Raw genomic sequence first — 20,344 nt, 5'->3', positions numbered from 1 at the left:
ACAACGTCATCTCCCAAAAAGCCCCAAATCTAAAACCTTAAATCAACCAAAATCCCTATTGAAGTGCTCAAACCCTAATCCCGAATCTTAATTTCGATTTGCCTAAAATTTCACCATTGAATCTTGAAAATAGAGAGCAAGATTTTTAGCAGTGCTTCAAATTCCTCTCACTAAAGCGAAGGCGAAGGTAAGCGTTTTTGTTTTTGTGGGTTACCGAGTCCAAAAAGAACATCGTGGACTCGAATGAATCCCGGGAGAAGATTTTATGGATGTGCCCGATAGAGAGAATGGTCAAAGTGTAAATACTTCAAATGGGTCGATGTGAAATTCTCTCATCGAGCCACAAAAGTGATATCCAATCTACTTGATGGATGACATCAACCTCCATCTACGCTTGTGGACAACTTGGACGATGTTGATTCAATACAAGCTCAAGCATCTTCGGCTAAACATTTGTAGAATGAAGTTTCAAGAATGAAAATTGAACGGAAATGTTACCAAGCATTTATTGTGGTATTGTTTTGTTATCTATCCTACTTTATGATGAAATGTTAGGCACTGAAAGATGAGAAGAAGTTTCTTTGACTGCCATAATTGAAAATGAGTGGACAAATGCAATTGTTTTGGATCAAATGTAGGCATTTTTATGGAAGATGAGAAGAAGTTTGTGTTGTCCACAAGATCGTTGTAGCTTTGTTATTGTTTGTGCTATCATATATATCATGGGTTACTTCTTATGCTTGTGGAGAGGTCAAGGAAAGAGAATGAGTGAATGAAATGATGGTCGTACTATATTTTTACTTGTTCTTGAATATAAACCAACAATGATGGATGTGTATTGAGTCAATGTATTGTGGTGACTTCTTTACTTGAGCTGAATATATACATAAACCGACAGCAAAACATTGAATTGAATGAAGTTGCTATAAGTTGAACTAAATATAAACTAGCAGCTTCTCTGGTTTGCTACAAACCAGCATATACATAGGACAAACACGAGTGATTACTCGAGTGCCATAAGTATTAATCGTGATAAAAAAATATCACTTAAGTGTCAAGTTATTATTGAAGTGATAACTTAAGTATCACTTACGGTTAAAATTGAACATTTAAATGTTAAATTTTTTAGAATGTTATCAGTTAAGTGTCAATTTTTGTAGGTTTCCCCTAAAAATTACACCAACCACCATCATCAGTCACCACCGGCCACCAGCCACCACCACCAGCCACACCAAGTACCCCATCCACCACCTCAAGCCACGACTAGCTACTACTGTGCTAGTGGTATACTACTATAGAAGGTGTTTGTAAGCTGAGCCTCGCACCCACTTGGCACCAATACCACCTAGTGTAAGATATGCACACTGCACACTTGCACTAGGTGTTGCATGAGCTCCCAACCCTTACTATAGACCCACTACCATCAAGCATCATCGGCCGCCAGCACCATCAGCCATCACCCACCACCACCACTGGCCACCACATTAGCACCCCAGCCACCAATCACTGTGCTGGTTGTGGGTCTGTTGCACAAGGTACAGCTTGTACCAACACCACCTGATACAAGATGTGCACACTGCACATTTGCACCAAGTGCGGCATGAGCCGCCAACCAAATTCCCACCACAAACCCATCACCACAAGGCATCACCAGCTACCACCATTAGCCACCACACTAGCACCCCAGCCACCAGCCACTGTACTAATTGCGGGTATGCCGCAAAAGGTGTTGATGCAAGTCGAGCCTTGCACCCGTACCACCCGGTGCAAGATGTGCGCACTGCACACTTGCACTAGAAACAACACAAGCCTCGAACCGAACCATCTTAATAGACCCACTACTACTAGACATCACTAGCCACACCAGCACTTTAGCTACGACCATAGACATGCCAACAGCATCATCAAGTAAAAGCAAAATCCAAAAAATGAAAAAGACAAAAAAATTTGACAAACAACAAGATCATTACATTGATATTGAAATTAAGTCTCACAAACTCAATAACATACCAAAAAAAATAAAATAAAAGTAAAACTATCTATAGTAAGTTATAAACAAAGACATGCATAACAAGCCGACAAAAATCACAGCTTTATGAAACTTGCAATGGAGAAGTCGATTTACTTGAGAAATAGTGTACAACATTAGACGTAAATGACAAAAATCACAGCGTATATAGTTGCGTGATAATATATTGAAACCAAACACATCTAAATGGCAAGCAACTGGTCGTCAATTTTTATAATGAGCGACACTTGCTCCTTTTAGAGTCAAGCATTGTCCATAGCAATTTTTATAATGAGCACTAATGATACTTTTCGACTCGAGCATGGTCAATCCAAGTACCCTATGGTGGTTTTGCCCAACTAGCCCGGATGCCTAATTGCATATGACCATCGGACAAAGACAAGCATAACAAGCCAATAACAGCACAAAACTTGCAATGGAGAAGTTGATTTACTTGAGAAATAGTATATAGCATTAGACATAAATGACAAAAATCACAGCGCATATAGTTGCGTGAGAATACATTGAAACCAAGCACATCTAAATGGAAAGCAATTGGTCGGCAATTTTTATAATGAGGACTACTGACTTCATTTCAACTTGAGTAGCGTCAACCCAAGTACCCTATGGTGGTTTTGCCCAACTAGCCAAGATGCCTAATTGCATGTGACCATCGTACAAAGGCAAGCAAAACAAGCCAACAAAAATCATAGAGAAAATCTCAAATAGGAACATAAAGTGCCCTCATAATCTCAAAAAAGATCTGAAGTGTAATCTCTCTCAAATAAGGAACCAAAATAGTCATTTAGTCTCAAGAAAGACCTAACTCGCCGACTGGCGAACAAATACATCTCCGATGCATATTCCAATGGTGTGGTCAGAGGTACTTTCCTCCGAAAATTATTATTTTTTCGTTTTCTTTTCCTCTGTTCATCTTCTTCTTGATTCCACCCATGGCTGTCCCTATTCATAATCTTTATTGTCGATCTTGAAGATAGGCATTGCCCAAATCAAGAACACCGAATTTGGGTACCAGCGGCCGAAGAGGCCGCCCCTGTCAAATCGGCAGCAGGCGAAGGCTTGCAGGCCCTCGCTGGCCCTCGGAAAGCAATGAGCGGAATGACAACTGCGAGAGGGGAACGTCCTATCGCGGCATACGAGATAGCCATATGGCTTGACGAAAGTAGCAACTTCAGCTTAACTCATCTTTCACCAAACAGAGCACCTCCCGCCTTGATCACAAATCATGCCTCGAACTACAGGAAATTCTGATTTCTCTGAATTGCTATACGCCCACCCCCCACCACCCCCAACCCCGCCGAACAATCAGCATCACGAGCAAAAAGCTCCGCAGCATAAGAAATTGAGCTAACCATCTCATTCAGTAAGGACCCAACAGAGACATGTAAGCGACAAGTCGTCAGCAAAGGACGCACTATAGATATGTACAGATACATTCAAGGAAAAAGGAACGAACTTTTAGAGGGAATTCTCAGTTCGCGACGTCGAGTCGCGAGCATCAAACCTCTAGAAACCCCATTGGGAAAGCAAAACACAGCAAGATAATCCAAATTCAACAGCAGGCAAATGGTCTCCGACGAGGGCTCGCCAACCCCGCCGGCCGTGACGGCCCTCGCCGGCCACAGGCAAGGCCACCCTCGCCAAAGGGTCGGCTTGCAAGACCTCACCCGCTGCCAATCTAGCGAGGGTGGCCTCGCCGGCCCTTACCCGTGGCCAACGAGTCCCGCTGTTCTTGATCTGGGCAATGCCTGTCTTCAACATTGACCAAGAAGATGATGAGCAGGGACAACATAGGTGGGATCAAGAAGAAGATGAACAGGGGTAAAGGAAAACGAAAAAAGAATATTTTTGGATGAAATTATCCCTAACCAGACATGGGAGATGCATTTCTTCGCCGGTCGACGAGCTAGATCCTTTTTTGAGACCAAATGATTATTTTGGATCTTTATTTGAGACGGACTATAATTCTCTTTTGAGTAAAAAGAGGGCACTTCATATTTCTATTTGAGACTTTTCCAAAATCACGGCTTTATTAGCATGAAACTTGGGACGGAGATGTTGATTTACTTGAGGAATAGTGTGCAGCATTAGCCGTGGACATATTTCATCAGGTATCTCGATCTCCCCAACCCAACCGCCCCCTTCCCCGCAGCGGGGCATCTTCAACCAACACCGGACAACCTAGAGGTCAATCTTTCTTTCTTCATTCTCGATGGCATGGAAAGACGTTGCATTTAATTTTCTTTTCCTCTTTTATTCCACTAACTCCATGTTGAAATCGGACCTAAATTTTAGGCCCAAACATGAAGAAGTTAGCAATCCAAATTAAGTTCAAATCAGGCCATGACAATACATTTAACCCACAAAGCCTATATGAAACTTCTAATGAACTCATCGATCACAAGTTTCTAATTGACAATATTTGAGCCAATTGCATGATACTAGGTGACTATCAATTGATTCGAAACATGCATAGAAGTTAAAGACTGACCTAAGGAGGATTTATCTACCGGTGAGTAACCATTGCTAAGAAATCAAGAGCAGTTGCAAATCACCTAGAGTAGCGTGCAAGCGAAGATGTCTAATGATTCTTGTGGAGGAAGATTAGAATGTATAACGCAATTGTCCATTTAAAAGACAAAAGAAGAATCAACGAGAGGCACCACAAAATCCCAATAGCACATTAGAATAATTGTGAAGATATGAAGATGAGGAGGTTATTTAGAGTAGATCAGATTAACCTGAATTCGGATTTGAATTTCATTTTATATTAGGTTTCCTAGTTTCAATATTTGTCGTTGTTTATAGAAGCATTCCTGTTGTGTTTTGTTAACTTTTTTACTTTCTCCACGCATCCTAGCGAACGCCATTAATGTTATATGTTCAGTTTTAGTGATCGAGTAAGTATGGCCTCAAGGAATGTAAGCCATCCATTATGGTTCAACAAAATTACAATACAATTTCCTTGTTTCCAATCTACAGTTTGTGCTTCATCAATAATTCACTTTTTTTCAGAGTTCTCGAGACTTCAAGACGCGTTAGAATTCATTTAGTTTGGATTCAACCTCAATTTTAACATTTTAATTGGTCATCGATCACCCTCGCTTGGACTTTTATTACTAATTGAAATCACTGAGTTTCTGGGGATCACAATCTCGCGAAAGTCCACCTTACATGTTTTTATGGCGACCATGGTTGGAGAATAGAATGTCTTGCCGAAGTACTGGAAGCATGTTTGGGCTTCACCATTGTGAAGCCAACTACTCCAATAACCAAAAGTTGGGTTCTAACCCAACAAAAGCCTCCTCGGCTAGGGATGGTCCAGGGGACGAAAGCCCACTGTCTCAGTCTCCTAGTGAAAGTGTGCAGGATTATCCTTTTGATCGATTAACTCGGACCTTTTTGGAAATTCAGGATTCAGTCTTACAAAGAATTGGATGAACAATCTGAACCCTTCGATGCTAATGTTAGGAGAAAGAAACAATCACAAGTGGTTCCTAGAGAGGTCAATGTGAATGTTGGCAAGAGAAGTGGGGAACTACACCTAGCCTCCAAGGAGACTAAAAATTGACAAGACCATGAAGAATAACTCGATGAAAATGAACCGAGAGTACCCAATCCTTTGGACAAAGAATATCTTACTAGGACAATAGACATATTTGCATGGACCTATACTAAAGGCTTTTGTCTAGGAAATCATTCCCTAATCACATCGACCTGTCCCTAGAAAGTATAAAGTGCCTTAATTCACTATGTTCACTCGTGAATGTGAAATCATAGCTGTTGAAATATTGTCACACATTACTTGATAATGGTCTCATGTGCTATATATATTCTTGTGGTTTTCTCCACCAAATAGCTCAAGTTTTGGATTTGACTATCCGAATAGGAAGTTCCAACTTCAAATTTTTATGGGCCCCTACATGCCTCCCTAATTGCATATTTTTCCACATGCCACTCAAATATTGTCCAACATCAATTGATAAGGGTCCTATATGTTGATGCGGTTTCCCTCAAAGTGGTACCTTAGTTTGCCCACGAGTTCCGTTTGAGATTGGTGGGACATGCAAGTCCAGTTCCAGACATACTTCTCCCAAACTGATCCTGGAGTATCAGTGGCTGATTTGACCAAGAGATAAAGGCAACAACCTGGACTGTCCATAAATATTTAATGAGATTGAAAAATCCAATGTTAGGTGTAAGACTAAACTTTCTGAGGAAGATTTCCTCTCACTAGCCCAAAAGTACATCATATTTAGCACCATCCCCCAAAATGTAGTGGAGAGTTTAGTCGGTAGCAGAAGGCAACAAATTAGGCCATAACAAGCCATCGATGCCAAGTACCCACCAAAGACATTGGCAACCTCAGTTTCTGACCCTTTGCTCACGTGGCCCAGAGAGGCCAGCAATGTATGTCCGTCATCTGGGACCCTAACAACACCAACAATGTGGGCAGTTCAACCAGAAAGCCGAGCATTCTCATGGTCCCTTTTGGAGAAGAGGATATACTATTCTCTTGGCTGTTTACGTACACTCTGGGAGAGTTCTAAACTAATGGTTGGGCCCTTTATTTGGGGCCACGAAGCCTGCCAGAAGAGCACCCTAAAGAGGTTAAGCTAGCCATAACCCGACACACGCCCATTAGGGGTCTAGTGTTCAAAGCCGATGCCCGCCCTGTTCTCCTCTCTCGTTCAAACATGGGAAACTCTGATTTCTTGAATTTCACAACTATAAAAGTTGCCTTCTTGATTCTTGATCTACACTGCAAGGGCAAACAAGCCCATGCTCCATCCGATACCAAGACCTTCCTCAGAAGGACCAAAAAGTAAGAAAGCAATCTTTGAAAACTTCAGAGGGAAGGAAGGTGAACAACAAAACAGAGAACTTTCCATTGCTAATGTAACATTACAGTTTGTTTTTGCAATTAAAGATTCAAGACTAGACTTCTTACTTCACCAGAACTACTTCATTTGAGTGATTGTTTGGTTGACTTGATGCCCATATTGATGCTTTTTGTGCACTGAGAAACTTTTACTCGGCAAGGACTTCAAAACTCACCCACACAGAGCTGCGACATCTCAGGTCTCTTTGCACTATTCGAACGGTAGAATGCCTATTCTCTCAGTCATCATCTCTACTGCATAAATTTTATGAAAAAGGTAAAGAAGAGAAGCGTCCTCAATTTTTATTCTGGTTTCTTCAAATTGAAGCAGTTATCTGTTGCCTGGCTGAATAGCTCCTGGACCAGCTTCAATTCCTTCTCTGCCAATGCCAAAAATCATAGAAGATATCACTTTCGACCAAAAATTGACATACATAAGTGAACAAGACAAATGCCCTCACACCCTCATCAATAGGGCAATTACCGGCAGCTTCAAGTTGCTTCTGAAGCTCTTGTCCTACAGCATCATTCTCAGCCTGTGCAAAGGTAATTTGGGATGAATAAGAAACAGCCTTAAACAACAGAAATAATGAACTAAAGACGCCAAAAACCATGGATCCTCTTAACCTGGAGGTCTGCAATCCTTTTGAGTTGAGCTTCTTCACCTCCCTCAGGCAGTGGAAGTCCCGCTACTAAGGCATCAAAGAAGAAAAAGAGTTCCGATAGAACTATATCCAGATTGCCAAAGCAAACGGTGGAAAAGAGACCGAATTTTATAACTTGAAGCATAATGCTTCATCTCTAAAATGGAGGCTAATTGCTTTCACCCGCAAGAATATACTGATGTCGCAGAGTTTAGGATGTCACACCGACCATCATTTTACTTCAAGCATGAAGTAAAACAAAAGTGAATGAGGTAGAAATCAGAAACCAACAATCCACCTTACTCAAGATCAAGAATGCTGATGGAGTTACAATCTCAAACCATTCTACCGACTTTAAGATGCAGAAACACATTTGAAAGAAACGATAGTCGTGATTACACAAGAGTGGTGGCTCTTTCAAATGTGCATAACTATTTCACACTTATGAGTCAAAAGATTACCCAACTCATGTAAACCAAATCACAGCGTGGTCTATGTACATATGCACACTGAGATACTCATGGCAGATATATCCACCAACAGAATCCACAAGAAAAAAAAATGGAGGAGGTCCTGTTTTCTTCCGTAGGAATAACTGTCACATTAGGTGCAATGGCGTGCAACGCCCATGGACACATACACGAAAACGAACCAAATGCCCAACTTGCATTACATCTTCAGAAGTTCGCGTCACATCTGTGATCTATCGATGAGAACTTCCATAGTACACATTAATGAATGAAATCTGCTCACATCCTCTACAAGAACACGCACAGAGTTCCCAAAACCGAGACTAAATGCGCACAGAAGCCAATCGAAGTAAGAACACCTCTCCGCTGAAACTTCGGACATAACCTAGATTTCTAGCCATACATACAATTCTCATACACAAGTAAATTTCTTTTCTTGCCACGATAAATCAAGTTATCAATCTTCATAAAGCCCTAGCCAAATAAATTCTTCCAATCACATCAAGCAGATAACGAACAAGCTCGCCACTAACTCGCAACAACAGCAAGCCGGAGAGAGGCACGAACCTGCTTGGCGGCTTTGACAAGAGCAGCACTCATCAGCTTGGGCTGCTCGGCGAAGCTGGACGCGTCCTCCGCGGCGGTCGGGGGCGGTTCGGGGTAACTCGCGGAGAGCCGCACGGAGGGCGCGTCCCTCTGCAGCGAGCCGAAGGTGTTGAAGGCGACCGACGCGACCGTGTTGACTTGCTCCTGCAGCTGGGAGATCACGTCCATCCCTCGAATTTCCTGCCGCAGAGGTTCCTAGCGCATGAGCAATCGGCGAGGTTCCGCCAGAGAGGAGCGCCGGAGACAGCCGCCCGCCGCGAATTAGGGATTCGCGCGTCCGGCGAGGTAGCGACGGAGAGACCCCGGCGACGACGAAATTGCAGAGGAAGAGAATTCACGATAGAGAGAGAGAGAGAGAGAGAGAGAGAGAGTCACCTTCAGGTTATGGACGGACGGAGGGACCGGCGGGCTGCGGCGGCGGAGACCGGCGGGGTTCGGCGGCGGCGTGCGGCGGAAGCACGGCGCAGGAGGATTCAGGAGAACAAGCGCAGGATTTCGGGTTTCCTTCTCATTTTGCGGGTTTTGATGCTGGATTTTACTAGACTGATAGAGAAAATTCGAATTTTTAATTAAAATATTCGGGTCTTTTTTTTTTTTTTTTTAGTTTTTTCAAGGGGTTCACTCTGAAAGTAGAATTAAGAAATGACGGAGAGATGGTAGAATTTTGTTCAGTTGTTTATATGAAACTTGTTAAATCGTGTAAAATTACCGATTCAATTTTTTAAAAGCTTATCATTTAGATAATTTATGACTATGTTTAATTTTTCTGAAGTCGGCACTCAATAACATTTAAAAAGTCCATAAATATTAAACTTGGTTATGGAGAGAAATGACGGAGAGATGGTAAAATTTTACATAATTGATTTTCCATCAATTAATAATATCGAAATGGAAAACACGCCAAATTGTTTAGGTGGCGTCTAGGCAATAGCTATTTTTGTTTGAGAATTAGGCAAAACTGATAAGGAGAAGTCATCTCTAATTATCTACTACTTAAGTTTTGAAGTTTCTAGGCAATCCTTTGAAAAGCGCATGTAACAATAGATAGATATAGACGCGCAAGTGATACATTTCGAACAGGAAAAAACAGTGGACATGCCTAGTATATGTAGAAAGCTTAGGGTGCAAGAATTCAAGATTTCTTTTTCGGTTCTGCTCGTCATTTTCTTCTAAAATCTTTTGCCTGAATCGGACTTGCCTGGTCCGAAAAGAGAGAGCTGAATCCACCCACCCAGGCGTGGAATGACGGGAAAAGAAGTAGTTTTTACGTGCATTCGTGCAATAGGAAAATTCATCAGACGGTGTACATCTCGAGGAAGCAGGCTGTGGCGACGGGTCCCGATGTTGCCAGCATGTTTCGTGCCTCTGTGCGAGCTCTGCGGCGGCGAGACTCCCAGCTATGGAGCCCGAGACGAGGGCGGCGGGCAACTACTGGAAACTGTTCCGGCTCATAGGAGGCAGCCTGACTTTTGAGATACTGGACAATGCCATGGAGGCCGGGGGGCTGTTCCCACCCAGGGATGCCCTAAGGAGGCCGGGCGGCGACCTACCGTGGGGTGTCCCGGCCTGGATGAACACCAGGAGCAAGGCAGTTCAGTTCTTCGGCAGCGTCATCGAGCGTAACACCGACCAGGCCGCATATTGCTACGGCTTTTACAATGCTATGTCCGATTAGACAAGGACCTTTGGGCTTGAATCTGGCAAGGACACGCTGAAGTACTCATTCTCTCTGAACAAGCTCAAGGGGGGAAACTCTGGCGCGTACTTCTCTGGGCATGAGGCCTATGGGGACTATGCCGCGGTGATAGTGCACGGCCAGGGAAGTGGACATTCCCTAGATCATCATCAGCTAGGGCGTCCGGGACGGGGGGGCTGCCGGCCGGCCTGGCTCGGCTTGTACCCATTGCTGTTGTGGTGCACTTTGTTAATGTGATGAATGGTGATATGTGAGTGAAACTAAGGTGGGAAATTTTTAAATGAAGTTGGTGCTTCGAAAGCATTGGTAATCACAAGTAAATCACAAAGAAATCAGTTTCTAAAACAAAGTTGATAACTGAATGTTGGTATATTAATCAAATTAAGATTTAGTAATTTCAAATGGTTGGTAAGTCACAAAAGTAAATGTTGGTAGATTATTAAAATGGTTGGTAAATTTGAGGAATAAAGAAACTTTGATATTTGTTTTAACTTGTTGAAAGTTACCAATACGCAACTAGATGAACAAGTTACCGACACTACCAACTTGTTTGCAATTAGTAGCATGGAACTCCTTTCCATGCTAGTACATTGTAAAACAATAACGAGCGGATTTGGTTAGATGAGATTTCTAGAAAAAGAAGGAAACGATGAAAGTAGACAAGGATCTCTTCGATCAGGCTCTTCAAGCAGATTTGTTCGACATATATCGATTAAAGGAGCTAGCATATCACATATCATTGTAGAACAAAGACTAGCTGTCGATCCAGCAGATTTGTTCGACATATATCGATTAAAGGAGCTAGCATATCACATATCATTGTAGAACAAAGACTAGCTGTCGATCCCATGGCCCGCACTGAGGCTGATCTGATCTTGAATCATCATCTCTGGGGGGCTACTCCAAGAATATGCAGGACTGTCGACCCTGTGCAGATGGCATTAGGCTTCTTTCTCAAGCAACTGATCAGCGCGCGGCCTGCTTTTAAGGGATTTTTCTCATGCATGAGCGCATGGCAATGGCATCATATGACCTCACCCCTAGAGAAGAAAGTATCGTGCAGATTGGGCCTGATGAGCAGGTTGATGGAAGTCGCGGCATGGAGGACAAATTCCAGATGGGCGTGATAGTCATGCGAACTCCCACCAAGGGATAGCCTAACCTAAGGAGTCCCCCTTCGCAAGATTGCCCTTCAGGAGTCCACAAAAGCACAACCAAAGTTGGCATGGCTCGACGGAATGTAGTCAAGGGTTTACTTGGTAGCAACAGGCAACAGAGTATGCTGCAACAAGTCATATAGTCATCGTTCCCACCAAAGACAATGGCATCTAGGATTCAGACCACTGGTCACGTGGACACCCTTGGTCGAGGGACATTCCCCTAGTAGAATGCCAGAATCAAATAGCTTTGTGCCGGCAATGCATATCCATCGTTTAGGATTATAACATCAACAGAGTATGTGGGCAGTGTGACCAGATAAATTGAGCAATATCTCAATTAGGGTTCTTTTGCTGGGGCCAAGTGCTGATGGACAACTGAAACCTCAAAACTTTCACTCGGCCTCTGAAACTTCTAAACCAGGGTGTGCAGAGCAAGCCGTGGAAGTGGCTGTCTTCAAGGCCATTGAAATAGGCGGAAGGCCCTATTCGATGCTTAAAGACCGTCAAGGCCAGAGATCTGGTAACTTCTGAATGGAGGAAAGCTGCTCAAACCTATGTCATAAGCACTGCAGATCTCAAATTCCCGGAGGAGAAGGCAATTGCGAAAGCAATCTACTCAAAGAAGGGAACTAAAGTACCAAAATCAGGTCTAGGTACCATGTTAGGCCATCAGGGCCCAGCGGGATAAGAGGCATGTTAAGCAAAGCTTATTTGGGCAAATGTCGGCGACCATCGATGATCACGGTCAACATGCATGGCGCGAAAACGATCTCCTCCAAGAACCCGGTTCGAGTTCCAATTACGGGATCAACTTCGAGATACTGAGGGATGGGACACCCAGCAACACAAAGGGGCAGCTTGTTGATGTCCTTCAAGACATCGAAATTTCAGGACTCCATTTCCAGGCGCCATACACACCAATTGGCTTTTCAAAGTTGATTTGACTTCTCATATGTAATGTAAAATTGTTATGATACGACTTAGATTTTTTTTTTTCGCCACATACATAATTGTGCTGTAGATGATGTGATGTCAGATTAAATGACGAATGATAAACAAAAATCTGGCCACTTAGAACGCGTTTGGTAACGATTCTGTTCCCGGAAGTAAATTCTGATCAGAAATGATTTTTTTTTTATTCTGTTCCCGGGAACAGATTCTAAGCATTTTAAGCCGTTTGGTAACTGTCCAACATTTCTGATTCTGGTATAGAATTGTGTTTGATACCGTGCTCATTGATTATGTTCCAAATCAATTTCTTTTAATTTTTAAATAATTTTTATACTTTTTTCCTTTTTTTTCTTTTCTTTTTTTCTTTTTTCTCCTATTCTTCTTCTTCTTCTTCAGCTGGTCGCCGGATCGGGCGATCGGCCGATGAGGGCCGGCGACCTCACCGGCCCTCGGTGAGGCCGACCTCGTCAGGGCTGGGCGAGGCCTGCTTGGCCACCGTGGGGACTAGGGGAGCCTCAGCAGGGCTGGGTGAGGCTCGCCTAGCCTTGCCGAGGGTTGGCCTCGCTGGGGCTAGGTGAGGCCCGCTTGACCACCGGCGGGGCTGGGCGTCGCAAGGCTTGCCCAGCCTCGCCGGTGGCTGGGCTTGCCTCCAGCGAGCTCATCGGAGAATCGCCCGGCCAGGGCGAGGTCCGGTGACTGGCGGACGGTGGTGGAAGGCGGCAGCGGCGGACAGCGGTCAATGAAGAAGAAGAAGAAAAGAAGAAGAAGAAGAAGAAAAGAGAAGAAGAAGAAGAAGAGAATATGGAAGAAGAAGAGTTGTTTTGATTCTTAAATTTGTTCCCGGAACAAGAATCAACTTTTTTTTTTAATTCTTGATTCTATTCCAAACCTACTTCTTGGAACAAAAAAAAAAAAAGAAATTTGTTCCCGGGAACAAAATTTTACCAAACGCGATTCTGTTCCCAAACTACTCCCGAGAACAAAGAATCGGAATTTGGCCTTGTTTGGATGGTTACCAAACAAGGCCTTATTGACATGATCATAAATAGTAATCGAGCCAGAGTTAGGCACTTTCGAATCCCAAATTTTTGTAAGTGGGATTGATTTCATCTCCTTTACACATGTTGAAAGACCACTATAGTAAGATAAAATGTTAGGCTGAACATTGGATAAGGCTATACTTTCCTCCAAGATGGAAGAAATCTCTTTCTACCTTTTCTTCGATTGATAAATTACAAGTTATGGACATCGTTTATATGCATACTTGATTATTATTAAAATCGGGTGTCGTGGTTTTCATGGCCCCTTCAGACAATACATATTATAGATTCCTAAGTCTAATGTAGACTATAGTCATAATATTGAAATATCTATACTTCTCAGGGGGTCACTCTAGGTCGACCAGTAATTCTTACGTCTGTACCAATGTTTTAGGCATTTGTCCAACATGAACTTGATCTAACATTTTGTGGAATTTACGCCAAACATAAATATGTTTGCCTCGTCATATGTCTCAATAATAGGTACCGTAGAATTATGTGAGTTTAATGGGGACAGATTTTCCACGCCTTTGCGAATGAAATGTGAGATTGCCAACACGGCTTTTTGAAAAGCCGTTCGTCTAAAGAATTTCGGACTTTTAATAAAGCGATATTCTTGTTGCATTTCTTTTTTTTGTACAATTTACTAGACGACAATCCGAGCATTGCGTGTTAGATAACTTTAATAATGTTTGAGAATATCATACTCCGACATTATTAAGGAACGTACCAACCAAAGTTAGATATGTGGAATGTCGAAGATCACTGTGTAACGAATCACGTGAAACAAAGTAAGTGCAGATTTTTAATTCATATTGAATTGATGAAAACATAGAAAATGGTGGTGACTTTATAATAAATCAAAATAAAACTTAAAACAAAGCAAAAAACAAAATCTCACTCAATAGCATTTATATAGTCTATAATTATTATAGCTCACTAGGGACGAAAATAATTAAGAGACGGTAGAAATTATGTAATTGATTCTCTTTTGATAAAAAAAAAAAACTCAATAATAAACATATTCAATTGTTCTGATAATGTGTAGTTGGCGGCTCACTTTTTTGAGACATCTCTAACTATCGATAGTTTTAAGTCTCAAGTTTCCAGGCAATCCCGTGAGAAGTTTTTGTGATGGTACATCAATACAGATGCCCAAAATTAAAATCAACCAAAGTTGGATCTAGTCGAGCTGAGCCTACCTCAGGTGAGGCTCCACCTCTCCAAATCTAGCAAGGCTAAGCTCTTACTCAATGCCGGCGAGCTCAAGCATCGCTAGAGGTCATATTGCGAGCTCGAGCTCGCTAGCCTCTGGCGCTCACTGGCCTCTCTAGCTAGCTCGAGTCTTGCCAAATTGACAAGGCTTGAGCCTTGCGGTGCCGAAGGTCAGTGAGCTTGTCCCTCATCCGTGGCCAATTGCCAATTGTCTTCATGACAGCCACTGGCTAAGAAAGTATTTTTTTTAAAGGAAAAATAAAAGAAAAGAAAAATAAACCCAACCGCGGGTAGCTGTGTTGGTTGCGAGTATCTCTTTCATCGTCAAGGTCGAGAGTTCGAAACCCGCGGTTGCTAATGCGTTGTAAGTGTGGGGCCACGATATGTCTTGTGCTAGTCACCCCCAAGGTATAGTCATTGGTACTAGGCATTCCATGCACTGTAGGGCCTTGTGACCCCATAAGGGGGCTCAAGCGGATTCCTCGGTTATAAAAAAAAAAAAAAAAAAAAAAATTAAAAATGACTTGTTTATGATTCATTTAAGCTTGTTAGGTAACCTATTTAATACACATTTAAGACCCTTTAAATTGTTAGGTAACCCATTTATAACCTACTTAAGCTTGTTTTTAAAATTTAAGGGAACCCATTTACGACCCACACTATTAAATATGAGTCAAAATATGGGTTTTAAACCGACTTTGATACCTCCGCCGGTAGCTATGCGGTGGTTCACCATGCACGATAATGACAAGTCCTACAAATTACCGACTCAAAGCATCGGAACATGGTATCTATCTATTATCATGTGAATGGCATATCAAATGTGAATAGATTCCCCAACCTATTACATCTCTTTAGCATTCGGTGCGAGATAGATTGAATTTACTTATCAGCTTTATAAAGGCTTTTAGTCTATTGACCCTTTATTAAAGTGATTATCTTGTGACATCTTTATGATCCACGCATCATGCTAGATAACGATAAAAATCTAAGGATTCTGCTAATATTTCAAAATATTATATTTCAACATTTTTATATAAGAATGTTTTAACCACGGCCGGATATTTTAAATGCACTTATTCAATATAATCGTGCCAGGAGAGCTTGAAACAATGCTAGTGCAGACCTTTTAATGCATATTGTCGTCTTGAATCAATCAAAACGTAGAAAATGATTTGTGATTTTGTAATTAATAGAAATAGAACTTAAAGCAAAGTGAAAGAGCGACACTCCACAGCATAACATAGTGACTGCATTTACTCTTCTGAAACACACTCTCAATGGAGTTTTGGAAGTCCATATGGAGAGAAATAATTAAGAGACGATATGAATTACCCAATCGATTCTCCTTTGATTGGCAATACTTGATAGAAAACGACGTCTGATAGCAACTCGCTTTGTCGAGGATTTGGCAAAAATAATAAGGATGAGGCGTCTTTAACTATTAAAAATTTTAAGTGTTGAGTTTTCGGGCAAACCTTTTAAAGAGTTTTTAATAATATATCAATATGGATGTCTATACCAATGTTTCAGACATTTGTTCCACATGAATTTGATAGAACATTTCGTGGACTTTTACATCAAACATAGATGTCTTTGCCTTATCATTTGTCTCAATAAGGGCACTACTTGAGTATGTAAGGTTAATGGGGGATTTTCCTTGGCTTTGCAAATGAAACGAGAGATTGCCAGCGCGGCTTTCTATATACTATTTGTCTAAAGAACTTCTGACTTTTTCTAAAGTGATATTCCTTTCACATCTCTTTTTTCTATACGATTTTCTAGACGACTAGCGCATTGTGTGTTAGATAACTTTAATAATGTCTGAAAATATTGACTTTATTAAGGAACGTATTTACCAAAGTTGAAGGGCGCATTTGGTAATATTTTTATTACCAGGAACAATTTTTTTTTTCAAAAATAATTCTTTCCTATTCATATTCCCTGGAATAGTTTTTGAATAAAATAACGTGTTTGATAACTGTACAAAATTTCTATTTTCAGAATAGAAAAAAACAAGAATGTGTTTGGTACAACTCACAAGTTTTTTTTTTTTTTGTCGTAGAATTTCTTTTAATTTTTTAATATTTTTTTTGAGATTTTTTCTCTTTTTTTTTCCCCTCTCCTCTTCTTCCTCCTCTAGCCGGTTGTTGGGCGGAGATAGGTGGCAAGCGATGGCGGACAGTGGCGGCAGCATGTGGAAGGAGAAAAAAAGAAAAGAAAGAAAATGACTTATTTCTAAAAATTATTCCTGAAAACAATAAGATATTTTTTTTCTACTTCTTGTTTCTATTATAAATCTATTTCCCAATCACTTTTCTATTACGAAGTATAGAAAAATTAACTAACATTATCAAATGAATTTCTATTCCTTTTTCTATTTCGTAGAAGAAAAGAACAAAGAAATAGGAATATTGCCATGCAGACCCTAAATGTATTTGTTGACGATTATTGCGAAAGGAATACATGAAATAAAGTTAGTGCAGATTTTTTATGCTTATTGTCATATTGAATTAATGAAAACGTAGAAAATGAGTGGTGATTTTATAATGAATCAAAATAGAACTTAAGACCAAGTGAAAAATAAAATCTCACTCAAAAGCATTTAGATAGTCCATAACTGTTATAATTCATTATGGAGAAAAAAAATTGAGAGATTCTAGAAGTTACGTAATTGAATCTCTTTTAATTTAAAAATACTTGATAATAAACATTTTCAATTGTTCAAATAACGCCTTGATGACAGCTCACTCCGCGGAGAATTTAAAAAATCAACGATGGGAAGGCATCTCTAACTTTGAGAAGTTTTTGTAATAATACATCGATACAAATGCTCAAAATTTAAAAAAACCGAAATGATTAAATAATGTTATCATAAGCGGGAAGTTCATGTTCTTCGTCAATTTCAGGTTCAAATTCATCCATCTTTCAATCTATTTACCATTTTCGATATAAAAAAAATAGTTTTAATTTTTTGAAAAGTAAATTTACTCAAGATTTGATACATTTCAGGCAGACAAACGGTGGACAGTCTAGGGTGAAAGAAATCAAGATGCTTGCTTGCTTTTCCCCTTCCTTATCCTCTTCTTTTGTCGTTGTTAGCCTGAATAGGACTCGCGGAGTCAGAAAAGGAGACATGAGTTCACTGAAATGCGGAATTGACGGGTAAAGATGAAAGCTTTACATTCTTTTTACATGCATTTCTGCAGTAACAAACATCATTGCACGATGTACGGAGGGAGGACGAGAAGACAACGACCCACCCAGGCTCGAGGCAAGACGGCTCTGTCGCATGATGCCTCGGGACGAAGCATTTCATAGTGCGGCGCCTGTATTTGTGAAGCAAAGCCGGTGTGCCCCGTAGTGACACAATGGTTCACCATGTGCATACAAGCCGTGAAAACCATCCGAAGATCTACATAATTAAAATTTAGAACACAATAAATGGAGACAAAAAGATTTGTGCATCTGATTTGAAATCCATTATTCTTAATGTGGAATAACAATGATCTAATTGTAATATTGGCTCAATGATATTATGCATCACAAATTGCGTTCTACAACTACTCTTTATATAAGATATTTGTATATCGAGATTAGAAAAGATACTTGAGTATTATATATAGAGTTTTCAGTCACATGTCTTCTCATTACAAACCGAGCTCTATTCAACCCGCGCAAGCCAATCTCATATTATAGTAATTAAAAATCTTTATATCTCGCCTCATTAGACAATCTTATAAAAAGGTAAATTTCAATATTAATTAATATAGCCAACATCATAAAAACTCTCATAGCATGATGACAATGGGCCTTACATATTACAAATGAATTGAAGCTTTAAAACATAGTATCTATTCATCATCATGTCATTGACTCATTGTACATGATTAGATTCCTGAACTTATCACGTCTTTTTAGCTTTCGGCGCGAAATTGGTTGAATTTTGTGAGACTAGCGACTAGCCTTTTAAAAGCTTTTACTCTATTGGCCTTTTATTAAAGTGATGTTCCTATCACATTTTTTTTTTTTAATATGGATTTGTTGATAATGACTCGTGCATCTTAATATTTGGAAATGTTATATTTCAACATTTTATATAAGAATGTATTAACCAAGGCTAGATGCTTTAAATGCACTTATCGAATATACTTGTGCAAGCTGAGCTTGAAACAACGTCAGTGCAGACTTTTTAATGCATATTGTCGTACGGAATCAATCAAGACATAAAAAATAATTTGTGATTTTATAATTAATGGAAGTAGAACTTCAAGCAGAGCGAAAGAACCACACTCATAACATAGTGATTGCATTTACTTTCCTAAAACACACTCTCAATAAAGTTTCGGAAGTCCATAAAATATTATAACTCGTTATGGAGATAAGTAACTGAGAGATGATAGTAATTACCAATTTGATTCTTCTTTGATTGACAATACTCGACGGAAAAGGCATCTGACTGTAGCCTTGCTTCATCGAGAATTTGGCAAAACTAATGAGGAGGATGCATCTCTAACTATCTACAATTTTGAATATTGAGTTTTCCGGCAATTCTCTGAAAGAGTTTTTAATGATATAGGGTTAATACCACAGAAAATTCAAAATCGATACATATGTAATAAATTTACTTCACTAATTTTTTATCATAAAAAAAACCGATACACTTGTGATAAATTTACTTTTCATTAGTACTTTTTAAATTTTACAATTAAATTGCTGATTTAGATGATACAAGGTAGTTAGAATGGATCTACCAATTTAAGATTTTACATTTCATTTATCACATATGTATCAATTTATTATTTTTCGTGGCATTATTCCAATTTAATGAAAATTAACGGAATGTAAATTTATTATAAATATACCAGTTTGAGGTTTTTTTATAGTTAAAAAATTAATTTGGGACATGTGTACCGGTTTAGAGTTTTTGATGATTAAAAAATTTTCATGATATTAATTCTATATTATATCAATATAGATGCTCAAAAAAAAAAAAGTCAAGCGATTGAAGTAGAATGTTCACATTCATTGTCTACTTCTAGTTAGAGAAAATGACACAAATAGTCTCCAAACTTTGGCCTAATGTGTAATTTAGTCCATAAACTTTTAATTTGTTTGATGTGGTCCATAAATTTTAGCCTAATGTATAATGTGGTTCATGAACTTTTAATTTTTTTAATATAGTCCATAAATTTTTTATACATATTAAATACAGTCCCTGAACTTGAATCAAAATGTTCAATGTCATCCCTACTCTTGAATCAATTAAAAAATTACATTCAATATTATCATATAGTTTAGAGACTGTATTGAATATTTATCAAAAGTTCAGAGATTACATTTAAACAATTGAAAAGTTCAGAGATCGCATTGTATATTGGGTTAAAGTTCAAGAGCTATATTGAACAAATCAAAATTTCGAAGATCAAATTGCACATTATATTAAAGTGCAGGGACTATTCTTGTCATTATTTTTCTGGTTAAGATTTATCCTTTTTTTTTTTCATCTACTTATTATTTCAGTATCAGCAAATAATTTTAATATCTTCAAAAAATAACCTCACTCATGCGATGATACATTTCGGACAGAAAACAGTTGACGAATCTTAGGCTGCAAGAAATCGAAACATGGATAAGCAAAGAAAAGCGGG

General features: G+C 39.8%; 2 protein-coding genes across 4 annotated transcripts in view; one reads left to right on the top strand and one right to left on the bottom strand.

The window, feature by feature from the left end:
* The window catches only part of LOC104453597, a 49,366-nt gene that overhangs the window by 16,555 nt on the left and 12,467 nt on the right, over positions 1–20,344 (top strand). The window lies entirely within an intron of this gene.
* LOC104453603 (mediator of RNA polymerase II transcription subunit 21-like) lies at positions 6,886–9,157 on the bottom strand. 2 transcript variants are annotated; one of them, XR_005552745.1, is made up of 5 exons: positions 9,007–9,157; positions 8,593–8,811; positions 7,539–7,603; positions 7,396–7,447; positions 6,886–7,291 (listed from the first exon to the last, which is right to left on the bottom strand). XR_005552745.1 is itself a non-coding variant. In XM_039316475.1 (5 exons), exons 2-5 carry the CDS (start codon positions 8,797–8,799, stop codon positions 7,215–7,217), a joined length of 441 nt encoding a protein of 146 aa, XP_039172409.1. In that variant the 5' UTR covers positions 8,800–8,811; positions 9,007–9,157; the 3' UTR covers positions 6,886–7,214. The 2 variants fall into 2 exon arrangements, 1 of the variants encoding a protein (XP_039172409.1); XM_039316475.1 differs by having other exon boundaries at positions 7,539–7,639; positions 8,589–8,811.

This window comes from Eucalyptus grandis, chromosome 7 (genome assembly GCF_016545825.1).
Source record: "Eucalyptus grandis isolate ANBG69807.140 chromosome 7, ASM1654582v1, whole genome shotgun sequence".
NCBI classification, from domain to species: Eukaryota; Viridiplantae; Streptophyta; class Magnoliopsida; order Myrtales; family Myrtaceae; genus Eucalyptus; species Eucalyptus grandis.
Note: the sequence above shows the minus strand (reverse complement) of the source record. Positions and strands in the feature narration are given on the sequence as shown.

Coding starts and splice junctions, on each gene's coding strand:
- LOC104453603 (XM_039316475.1), bottom strand. CDS start 8,799: ATGGACGTGATCTCCCAGCTGCAGGAGCAAGTCAACACGGTCGCGTCG. Junction 7,640..8,588: donor CAAAGCCGCCAAGCAGGTTC/GTGCCTCTCTCC, acceptor ATCTGGATATAG/TTCTATCGGAACTCTTTTTC. Junction 7,292..7,395: donor GAAGCAACTTGAAGCTGCCG/GTAATTGCCCTA, acceptor TGGCATTGGCAG/AGAAGGAATTGAAGCTGGTC.